Source organism: Podarcis erhardii (genome assembly GCF_964252035.2).
Source record: "Podarcis erhardii genome assembly, chromosome: 2".
Taxonomy (NCBI): domain Eukaryota; kingdom Metazoa; phylum Chordata; class Lepidosauria; order Squamata; family Lacertidae; genus Podarcis; species Podarcis erhardii.
In genome coordinates, this window is record NC_138498.1 from 44700974 (window position 1) to 44713103 (window position 12130).

At 44.0% G+C, this 12130-nt stretch overlaps 1 protein-coding gene across 7 annotated transcripts in view; it reads left to right on the top strand.

Annotated features, from left to right (window-relative positions):
* Window positions 1–6241, top strand: part of LOC309333098 (asialoglycoprotein receptor 1-like) — a 37607-nt gene extending 31366 nt beyond the window's left edge. For 4 of the 7 annotated variants that reach the window (XM_081846540.1, XM_081846541.1, XM_081846539.1 and 1 more), the window contains 5 exons: window positions 1492–1554; window positions 1824–1913; window positions 2792–2961; window positions 4171–4283; window positions 4584–6240. In XM_081846540.1, the coding sequence (XP_081702666.1) occupies window positions 1492–1554; window positions 1824–1913; window positions 2792–2961; window positions 4171–4283; window positions 4584–4716 (569 nt within the window). In that variant the 3' untranslated portion in view covers window positions 4717–6240. Of the gene's footprint in view, window positions 1–1491; window positions 1555–1823; window positions 1914–2791; window positions 2962–4170; window positions 4284–4583 lie in introns of all 7 variants that reach the window. The other 3 variants (XM_081846537.1, XM_081846536.1, XM_081846538.1) reach the window with 1 other exon arrangement.
* Window positions 6242–12130: the final 5889 nt, after the last annotated feature.

Consider the following 12130-nt stretch of genomic DNA (forward strand, 5'->3'; position numbering starts at 1 on the left):
TCCCTTTTTCCTTTCTGTTTGTCTGTCAATTTCTGGAGTTGGTACTGCGTTGAAGTCCCCCAATAGTATCGTCCTGTTGTTCTCTAATTTTAATAGAACTTGTTCTAATTTCTTGAAAAACTCAGGTCTGTTCGCGTTTGGGGCATAGATATTTACCACGTTGATCTTTTCCCCCTGGAAGCTGATTTGTACCCCCAAAATCCTTCCTTCTTCGTCTTTATAAATCAATTTGGATTCCCATTTTCCATTGACATATGTTACTACTCCTTTTTTTTTTCCTTCCTCGGAGTTTATAAATTCCATCCCTAAACTCTTGTTAATCAAAACATGTTTGTGTTTGTTGGCTACATGAGTCTCTTGAATACAAATTACATCCAGTTTTTTTTTTTCAACACATTTACAATTTTATTCCTTTTAGTTTTTTCGTTCAAGCCATTCACATTCCAGGTTAAAATTTTTAAGTTCATCGTCTCTTTTGTCTACCAAAAAGTCAGTAATTTGCCGATTTAAATTCGGGTGGATCTGCCCTCTGTCTCTTCTTCTTCCTCTCCTTCCTCCTCCTCCCCTACTTCTTCCTCTTTCTCTTCCTCCCCCCCTCCCCCACCCTCCTCCCGCCCCGTCCCCCATCCCCTCCGCCCAGACCACCTCTCTCTTCCCTCTCTCCACACCCCCCCTCATGTCTCTCCCCCACCCCTCCAAGGTCCTTTTCATATCTGCGCAGAAATTTGTTAACTTCCTGACTTTCCGTTAGCTTGAATCTTTTCCCTTTGTAGAAAAAGGAAAATCCCTTCTGGGAATTCCCCCCAACTCTACAATTCTATGATTCTATCATGGCTATAATTGGTTCCTGGGATTGCACGAGTTATAATAGTCTTTTCTAACCTTTCTCCCTTTGGCTTTGTTCCTAGTACTGTTCCTCTCACCTGGCTCCCACTTATGAGTGGGCTCAGCTTTGAAAGCTATTTCTAAAACACTTTTTTAAAAATCAGATTTTTGAAAAGTGCTTGTTTTTTAATGAATAAAAACTGATACTATTTAGCAACATTTATATTCCGCATATCATATCTATACCGAAGTGGTTTATAGCTCTCAAAGGCAACCCACTTAAGGAAATGTGATACTAATAAAAACACATTGCAATAAATGCACATTAAAATACAGCCATCTGCTGAGTAACCAGAACAGTTCTCAAATCCAGGTATCAGATTACTACTCTCCAATGCACTCTCCCTTCCAAGCCACCCTGAACTGGAAGGAGCCAGTGATAAATGCATCCCAGTGACCTAGCATATGCTGCCTTTGCCTGAATCCGCTGCTACTGCCACTGGAAAGGTCTAAAGAACAAATCCCTTGGCCCAAATGAAGCATATTCAGCATATGGATGAAGGCCATCAGATTATATGAAAGAACATGGTTCAAAACAAGCTTTATTTTGACAGCACAGCAAAAAGTAGAAAAACTACCAAAAAAAATCTAATTTTCTTTCTTCAGACTCTGGATTATCAGAGGAGATACAAGCTCTGCACTTGAACCAGTCGGAGATGCTGCTGAAAGGTAGGTAGTGTGGCTCTTTAATATGTAAGGTGGAGGATAAGATGTCCCACAATGGCTGTGCAGGGCAGGGTAATGGCCCCCAGCACAGGTCCCAGTCGTGCTGGACTACAGTTGCCACTCACTGGCAGCTGATGATAGTAGGTACTTGTGGCATCACCACTGATAGTCTGAACTCTTAATGCACTACTAGATCAATAGCAAAGCAGGAATGGCAGCCTATGGCCCTAACACACTGCTTTTTTGGGTGGACATTTTGATTTGTCTTTCAGTGAAGAAGGACCTGGATGATGTGCAGGCGGCACAAAAGATTATGGAAAGAACCATAAGCAACAACTTCAGTGAACTGCAGGATGTCACAGGTGAGACATCCTTGGAAACATTATTTATCTTGATTATTTTCCTTCTGGCTTGGTCATCCTGGGGGTCTAAAAGCATAGGAGAAGTCCCAGGCAGTGCCATCACTAGGAAGGTAGGAGAGAAGGGAGAATTCCTATTGAACCGTGTAGTAGCAAAAGGGGAGGAGAAATCCAGTTCTGCCCACATTATGATCTGAGCAGTTGCAATCCACCAGGCAATCCATATTGGGCTTCCTCTGCCTAATCCAGAATAGGGGGAAGCAGTGGCACAATATGTGTTGGCAGCTCCCAGGGCAAGTCAAAGTTGGTGCCCCCTAACCTAATTGTGGGCATCATGTGGGCCACGGGTGGACTTGGCTGTGCCCCTGCTGCAGCTTCTCATCATGGAGGTCCCCTCCCAGTCACTGCATTCCCCTCTCAGCTCAGCGAGCTCCCAGTGGGAGCAGCGACTGGCACTCCTTGGCAGGCTTGGCAGCATCCCAGCACCACCAGAGCCACAGGTGCAGCAGGCCAAGGAGGAGGGCAATGGAGAACAGGCTAAAGTGCCAAGTGTAGCCTTTCCCCAGCCATCTCTCTTTGGCCACACACTGGCAGGTCTCAGGTGAGCGGGTGGCTCCCCTCCCTGCTGGGGAAGGACTGGTGTGGGCTGGGGAAAGTTCAGGTTCCAGCTGGTGGGAGTGCCACCCAGGTGCAGGCATCCCTTCACCGGCTGTGAGAAGGAGGTGTCGCCACAGCCCTGAAGGCCCAGCCTGGGTGCAAATGTTCTCCGCATGACTTTGGGACATGGCAGCCCATCGACACGCTTAATTGCTGCTGTATATTCTGAAGTCCCCAAGTAGGGTACAGTGTTAATAGAGTGTTGCACTACATTTACTTTGTAGAATTCATCTGTAGCAGCAGAAATTACTCTCATCCGTGCCCCAAGGACTGGAAGACTAAAGAGAAGAACTGCTATTACATTTCAGAAGAGGCAAAAAACTGGACCGATGCTCTGTGGCAGTGCATTTATAATAGGGCTTATTTGGTCAGCATTTGGTCTGATGATGAACAGGTTAGTCTTCCTACATCATCATGATTCAGAATGGACAGACATGCCCATTTTTGTTCCTGACAGTTTCTCATGTTTTCCAGTCTTTAAGTTTAATTCTCCACATTTTCGCATCAGTTTGTGATTTCTTTTTTAATCCCCATGAAAATTTATCAGAACTACAGATTTTTGGGTGCAATCTTCCATAATATACACATTTTAGCAAACTTTTTTTTCTAATACAATGCAATTTTATATGGTCATTTTAATTAACATATGTATTTTATGCACAAATAGGATGCATTTTTATATACAATATTTCGTTGGAGAACTGCAACACAAAATTCAGAGAAGTATGAATTCTGAAATATAGCTATGTTTTGGTTCACCTTCTGTTTCAGGAAGTGCAAATTAAGTATGCTCACATTACAATGCAAACTGAACCCAATTTCTTGCCCATTCGTATTGTTCAGGTGGAGCACCATTCCTTGTGAGGTAGTTGCCATTAGTATGGTGTTCCCTGGGTACTATTAAGAAAGCTGGGGGGGGGGGGGGAAGAGCCACAGCAGATTTCCTAGTAAGCTAGTTCCCTTCAAAAATGATTCTATTTTCTCCCTCCAAAAATTTGATTGCAAAAAATTGTTTCCTTAGCTTTCACTGCCTCCAAACACACAGGGCATTTTGGTACAACACTTCCCCTGCATAGTTTGACTCTACAGTGGTACCTCTAGTTACGAACTTAATTCGTTCCGGAGGTCTGTTCTTAACCCAAAACCATTCTTAACCTGAGGCACGCTTTCGCTAATGAGGCCTCTTGCTGCCGCTGGCACATGATTTCCATTCTCATCCTGGGGTAAAATTCTCAACTCGAGGTAACTCTTCCACGTTAGCAGAGTTTGTAACCTGAAGTGTTTGTAACCTGAAGCGTTTGTAACTCGAGGTACCAATGTACCATTCAAAAGAAGTATTCCAATATTATAGATTAGTGGCAAGAAATATGCCCTTTCCTTAACCATCTTTCATTGGAAATGTGTCCCTCTGAGTTCAGTGGCATTTTGCCTTCTAGTTGTTCATTAGTGAGGAGAGGGGGGCGGCCTGAGGAAACCTCTGTAGGCTGGATTCGGATGCCTTGAGGTCTAGACCTGGATGATGGTCAGAAGCTCCACCACCCTTGCTCTAGTACTTTTTTTAGGATTGCAGTTCAAATGTAATCTAGATTATTTCTCATCCCAGGGTTTCCTGAGAGATAACATCCACGGGGCAAGCACATACTGGCTGGGTGCAGCTTACAACGAAAAGGAGGGAAAGTGGAGGTGGAAAGAAGGCGATTTGCTTATATCTACAGCGTGAGTACATTTTAAAGTATTTACATGTTAAAAACGGACTGTTTCATGATGCACATTCCCATAGGCTTCAAACCATGTGTGCTGAAGAAATGCAAGGGGTGGAGGTAACCTTTAAGGCATGACAAGGGACATCAGTGATCAGTATAATGAAATAACCAGGTTCTAGACTTGTGATGTAGCCAGTCTTTTAGATTTTAATATCAAGATTTTGGCCGGACTTTGGGAGCTTTGTGGTGGTGTTGGCGGTTCTATGCTGATAACAATTATTCCACAATCCCTCTCCCTCTCTTTCTTTTCTAGTTTTTGGGATATAGGAGAGCCACAGGCGGGTGCTGAAAAGGAATGTGGTGTCATGCATCCCAATGGAACATGGGCTTCTGCTATGTGTTCCCTTCCCTATCGATGGATTTGCAAAAGGAGACTGTTCTGCTGAGACACCTGGTGGGACAGGATTGTATACAAGTTGTGTTGCTTCCCTTCCCCTACTCCCACCCCTCCTCATCCTGGAATGCATTGCAGCTACCAAGCAGACCGATGGAAGATGATAGCTTTTTATCATTGCGTGATCCTAAGCTTCCTAAAGCATTTTCATGCATGACACATAGTCTTGCTTTTGCTTATTGCGCAGCTAGTGAAAGGATTGTCTCTCATGTGAAATCTGAGTGATTGTGCCACACACTGCTGCCCACGTTCCCAGAAGGCCTCACAATCATCCCTGTCAAACATGGGAGGAGAGGAGAAATCAGCCACCCTGACTGTGGGAATCAGAAATGCAGCTTGACTCTCCCAACTAAGTCACCTTTGCAACCCACTAAACATACCTTTGCAACCTGTTCACATCTCAGGCACCTTATTAACTTTCCCCAGCCACAGGATGAGGAGGAAGCAATTGTGGGGTGAGAAGGGAGGCTGTCTAGTGAGCAGAGAGGTGTGAGAATGATGAGCTTGCAGAAGCATTCAAACTTCCTGAATGCTAGGCACTGTATTAAGACAGAAGGCAAGGAGACCGTACTGTGTTAGGTGCTATAGGTTCACTATTATTTCAAATGGCAACATACAAGAAGGATATATTATTTTTAGAGCAGGGGTGGGGAACCATTTTTTGCTGGAGGGCCAGATCACATTGCGGCCAACCCCCCCCCCCATTTGACACGTGGGCTGGGTTGATAATCTGTCATTCACCTGGTGTCACATGGCATCATGGATCTGAGCCAGGCTGAAAGCAGCATGGCTTGCATTTGGAAGCAAATGTAAAGAATGCCAAATGCAAGCCACACTTGCAAAGGGAACTACAGGGAGCCTTGCTTGGAATGCAATCCTGGCTGTTCTTTTGCAAGTGTGGCTTCCACATGCTACTGTTTAAATCTGGCACCAAATGCAAGGGTCACTGATTCTGGCAGACATCAGATGCACCTGAGCGAATCTGATCATGTATTCTAAGGCTCCTGATTGTTTCTTTGCGGCCATGGCTTTACCTATCCTGGGCCTGACATCATATGACTTCAGACAAGTGGGCATGGCCCAGAGAAAGCTCAGAGATCTGGTGGCTAGCTTGACTCATGGGATGGAGGGTTCCCATCTGTATGTTAGAGGAACTACAAATAGAAGCAAAGTGTCTGTGACATTTTGTTGAGTTAAGCACAGGTATCAATCTTGCCTCTGCACAGCCACGTGATATAGCCACTGCTGGTATTTTTAGGAGAGAAAAGGCAAGTTTTTACTTTTGCAAACCACTTAACTCTTTGCATAGTCCTCAATGGCAAATCTGCAATACAATACTGTGACTGCCTCACAATCAGGCTTTGCTCAGTTTTATTTCATTTATTTTTGTGTGTGCGTTTTTCTGCAACTACTTTCTTCTAAACAGCATAATTCAATAGTTCGCTTTTTACAGTTTTGTACTGAACCTTTCATTTTTCACTGAATAAAAATTCTCACTGTAATCATCAATGACTTGTTTCAAGGAATGCTCTTAATTTTCTTGATCTAATGAAAGATAACCATGTGCTATCTAATCCAGAGCTCAAGGCAGCAACTCTGTACCTACTCACCTGGGAGTGAGCCCCAGTGAATTTCATGAAGGAGTAAGCCCCAGTGTATAGGATTGCACTGTTGGTCACAAAGAGGACAACACCTTTGGCTTACCACTGTGACTGAGGGACATGAGCCTGTCCTCAGATTTCTGTTCTAAAATCCTGTGGAACATAGTGCAATGGTGGGAACTGCAACACTCCCCTCAATGCCTCATTTTTGAATGTGTTTCAACTAATTGTGTTGGATTAAAAAAAAAAACCCAATGAGACAGAAAGACAGGCATGCATATGTTTGTCAATTGTATCATTGATCCCTGGATTGTAAATCCTATTGAATTCCTCCCTTCCTCTTTCTTTGGATGCTGCGCACTTGCCCTTTGTAGCACTGAGTGGAGGTGAATTTGTTTAAAGGGAAGCACAGCCCTGGTCTCTTCCTCACTATGCAGGCGCAGGGTTGTTACTTGGTACGGCTAACAGTGGTGAAGCACCACGTTACTACCACGACTTCAGTTTAGAGTAATCCTAATTTGCAAGCATAAATATTAGAATAGTGGCCGCACACCCAAGGTGGTCCATGGATAATGTTTGGGTGTTGGGGCAGTTTAGGCACAATGTTTTATAACAATGAAACATGTTGAAAACAATGAAGCTGCACTGCTGTCAGAAGATGTAGTAATGCTGCCATCTAGCTGCTGTTTTGTTGGGGTTTTTTTGGTCTTTTAAAATCAAAGATTCACACTCCAGGTACTGTATTACTTAATTTGTTTTTTGTTTGTTTGTTTGTTTGTTTTTACACTTAAATAGTGGGGGCTATCCACAAATAGTAGTGGCTTGCCAACATACAGAAACCACTCTCGGTTATGGTGATATTCCAAATGGTTATGATAGAACTAGCTGGATAATGTCAATATTGGTTTTTTCCTCCACCCCACACCCTCAAACTGGGCTTCTGTTCTCACTGACATTTGGGTACCAGGCCAGAATCTGAACAGAACTTAGGCCTGAAAGAAAATCCAGCTCAGGACATATCTAGCCTGCCTTCTTTTCAAGTGAGGGAATTCTGCTCAACCCCCTAGCAATATGAACCCAAACCAGAACTTGCCATGGAAGTTGGATTGAGCACATCTGTCACCCGCATCTGTTGCCAACTCCCCTTCTTGATAAAAATCACCCAGGATTGCAAACCAGAGATCTAGTCTATATCTTTAGATTCACCATTGTAATGGAAGACAAGGCAGCCCCAATTTATCCTGCTCGTTCCTTCTTGGGTCCTGTCATCTTTACCCTACCTCATAGGGAAGCTGTCTCATACCATCTTGGTAGTGTTCATCTTGGTAGTATCATCTTCTCTCAATGGGCAGCAGCTCTCCAGGGCCTAAGGCAAAGGTTATTTCCCATCCTCTGCAACCTGATCTTGGCTCCATCTACTACAATATTGCCTACTCTGACTGGCAACAGTTCTTCGTGGGGTGTGCATTTCACATGCCCTGCCACCCCACCCCTTTTCAAGTGGAGATGTGAGGTCTTCTGTATGTCAAGCATGCCCTCTGCCATTGACCTATAGTCCTTCTCCCTGCATTGGGGAATTGAAAAGAAGAGACTGGATTGCAACCTAGCAACAATATTGCCATCATTATGTGCCTTTTACTAGTTGCTGCCTATGCTTGGGAATTATCCCCTTCAGCCTTCATTAAGCTACTTTGCTCTGCTTCGAGTTATTCTTCCAGTCCCTCTTTATATACAAAGACTTTTCTGCATCATCCTATCATCATCCTAAATTACCTGCTCCTCCACTAACATTTTACTTCCCACAACTATGCACTGTAAAGTCCTGGGCTCCCCTCACCCCACCACTTCCTTTCCTTGTGCATTTACTGTAGATGGAAGAGCAGGTCTGTGCAGAGACAGTCTGCTGCTTCTGTGTACTGCTTAGCATCCAGCTCCCTGCTGGCAATCTATAAAATGTTTAGCAGTGGTGGTGCTAATGATACAGTGGGTAATTTTACTGTCAGTGTAGTTGTGCATAGTGAGGGGTAGTAGGCACTACCTCAAGAGGTGGGTGGGAAGAAAAACCAGAGGGATAATCAGAATCTGAGAACAGGAGGAGAGAGGGGAAAAGAGAGAGAAGAGGGAGGGATGGTGGAAGAGACAGGCATGCACGTGATGCATGGCACTGGCTATGGGAGTCTACAGAGCATGCCTGGATCCCCATCTTATGGTCTTATTTACGACTTCATGGAAAGCAATTTTTGCACCAATATCTGTAATGTTTATTTAGACAAAGTGCATTTCCCTGAAAGAAAAAAAAAAGGTTCCGAAGGAGACTGGTTTAGATTCAGCTTTTATTTTTTGCCCCAATTGGTGCACTGAGCAGTAAGCAGAATTGGTGCATTGAGCAGTGGGCATTTGCAAAACAGGTGGAGCTGTGCATTTCTTTCTGACTAACGTTACTTTCTGCAGAAGATGAAGATTCTACTGCTTCCTCAGGGGATGGGTTAGCCTGACCCAAACACGTTTCTTTAGAATGAGAGCATGGGTTTATATCTCAGCAAAGGGGACAAATACAGCTCCATTTCACGGTACTTGTGAAGGGTGCTCATTGAGCCTTGTTCAGTGTTGCTGCTTACCCAGCAGGGCTGCCTGGCAGACAGAACCTTGTTCCAGGCGGCAAAACAGGCCTGTCTGCATACCAGGCCAAAGGATGATTGGGGGCTCTTTGTTTGCTTCATGGCCCAACTCACAAGATGAGCAGTAACGAGCTATTGACTGACTTTACATTGCCTCATAAAGCTCCTTAGTGAGGGTGAACTATTTTTTAAAACGAATACATACAGCAGTGGTTGCTTAAAGGTGGCATTTGAGCTCACCCCAAGCATCTACAACTGGTGTGTGTATTGGGGAAAGAGCGTAACAAACAATTTTCCTAATCTGTCCTCATTGTTTCGCTCCATCCCCTGCTGCACATAGAGGAGGAGAGGGAAGCCAAGTGGAATTGGAGTGGGGAAGGAAATGGTTACTTACTTCAACACACACATCAGAGAGAGAGAGAGGGCAATTAATAACTCCGCCTCCCAACTGAGTTAGTAATGGCATAGCAAAGGGCACAATTACATGTCCTCTACTGGAACGACCACCTGGAATTTCCAGCTGCTCCCTCGCACAAAGGGTCAGGGTACAATCCAGACTGCATCACCAAGAACAGACTTGCAACTGACTTTGGGTCCCAACTGGCCACTCAGCACCAGTTCAGTGAGTTTCAGTGGGATCCTCCTATTCACCCAGCTAAGGCTGCTTCAGGAGCAGAATGTGTACCGCCCACTGTTCCTTCCTCCCTTTTCCCGTCCTCTTAGGATCACGAGGCAAGGCTTTGCCAGTTCTCTGGAAGCTGTGGAAATAAGTTCCTGTTCAGTCTCTCTGCCATCTGCCTATGAATATATGGCATTGGCAACAGTTACTTAAATAAAGAGAGGAAAAAGAAGAAGCTAAGGCAGACCAGGGTTGCCCAATCCCGTCACGGACGGAATTGATTTCCATTTCTGTTGCCCTTCTTCCCAAGGATCAGGGCCAAAGTTATTCTGAGATAGCAAATATGACTAATGTCATATATATATATACTGCAGTGTGGCTCAGTCCCAGGTAAGTGGGTACAGAATTGCAGCTTTACTTATCCTGTAAATAAACCAAGTCCCTAAACAAGAAGGGCGAGTCTTCAATTGTGTTAGGTCAGTCAGTCAGTCAGTCAATCAATCAATCAATCAATCAATTGCAGCACACCTTTGAGTTATTCTCTGTCTTCCTTTTTGTACTCATGAACTCCTTTCTTTCATTCACCAGCTACAGCTTTAACTGAACAGTCACTATACAGAGTTCTTCTTTTTAGAAACACGGCTTAGGAAAGCTCTCTGATACATATTACCCCCATTGGTTATTGTTTTGTTGTCCCCATGCAAACTAATGGGTCCAAGCAGTCCCATTAGCCTGCATTGGGACAGGAGGCAAGGAAACAGGGTAGCCCCCCCTCCCGCAAGCATTTGGATTTGGGGCACTTGGGAAAGAAAACTCGGGGTCGGATAATCTGAGTCTGGTTTTAACTAGGGTCTTTCAAACCCCTGGATTAAAATGCGAGGCAGGCTGAAATGAGCTCTCATGCCACCCCTACAACATATTGAAGAAAACAATACTCATCAAAACAGTTTCAGATAAGAGTCTCCAGAATATGGAGATTACTTAGACCAAAGCTGCTGAGAGAGAAGGGGCTGAAAAGAAAGAAAAACGTAAAACAAAAATACAGCTGAAGAGATATTCTAGAATAAGGAGCTGGAAAAGAACAAGGGTTATCAATCTGAAATTAATTCAGCCAGTAATGACAGTGCAGACATTACTTCTCGTGTGATGGATCCTCCCAGCTACTTGGGCTGTAGCAACTGGCCGTAACAGAAGTGACAGATGGTGGAGACAATTTCCTTGCCTAGCAAAGGGAACAGTATCCGTTACATTTAACATGCTCTTTATTTTTAACAGAACTATTACTAAAGTGGTTCTATGACTTTGGGGTGGGGTGGGGAAGAAAAATGGGAATCTTGTGGTACCACAGGAATGAGAAGATGAGACTGTACCATATAAACTAAGTTATAACCATTTTCTTTTCTACTAAAGCAGACTGGCTTGGTGATAATTTAAGGCAGTGATTCTGGACAGCTTGGAGGTGTGTGGTTTTTTCATTGGAATACTGGGGATAAGTTGTGCATTATACACAGTCCTGAGTCTGAGATTGTTTTCCCCATTTTCTTCAACACAATAGCTTCAGGTTGGAGCAGAGAACCAGCAAGGGAGAAAGGAGCTGCTTAACCATTCATTTTGCTAGCTATCCACTCAAAATTCTTCCAAAGCAGCACAGGGGATGAAAATCGGCAAAAATAATAGCAGTAGTTTGGCCCTTAAATATGGATGCAGAACCTGGATTCATATCCTAGCACAGCCATACATCCACTTACACACTCACTACATTTGTTACGAAGTCTCTTCCGCTGTCCTTCCCCTCTCTCAAAATGGGAACAATTGTGGTCTGCCTTGCAGCAGTCTTGTTGTGAGGACAAACAAGACAATGGCTGTAAAAAGGCACAGCATGTGGGTTAAAATAACCAAGAGTCTTGTGGCATCTTAAAAACTTAATAAATGTATTATGGCATAATCTTTTGTGGGTTAGAGTCCGCTTCATCAAATGAATTAAGTGTTTTCTTATGTTGGCAGGTATATAGACCCATGATTGTTGGAGGTGGGTGGGGGACCATGGTAATGTCTGCCTGCTGGGTAGGGCAAAGCCTGGAAATGCTTTTATGAGCTTTTAAAACCATCAGTGTCTGAAAGGAAATGAGACATGGCATTTGGAATAAAATGCTATGTGCAAAGAGCAACAGCAGTAGCAGGGCAGGATTTTGAAAATGAGCCTGCCTCACCTATGTTGAAGGTACAGTAGTTGAGTAGTGGAGGATAAAGATGAGGCTAAGAAGCTCAGAGTTAAGAAAACAGACTGAAAACTTGGTGAGATTTTAGTCTGGGAGGTGTTACAGGGGGAAGAGGCTCAGAGCCACTGAGATACATTACAAAGTAGAGCTCTGTCCATGGTGCTCAACTGTTTAGGACTGGAGAAACCACTGGACCAGGCAGCTAATTCTGAACATGGTTGGTACTGAATGTTGCAGGGCTAAGACCAAGAAGTTCGTCTCCACAAAATAACAGACGTGGAGAGATCTCCAAGCTAAAATTGAAAATTTCTTCTGTTCACTTTTCATGAATTTACACTGCAAAAGTCAT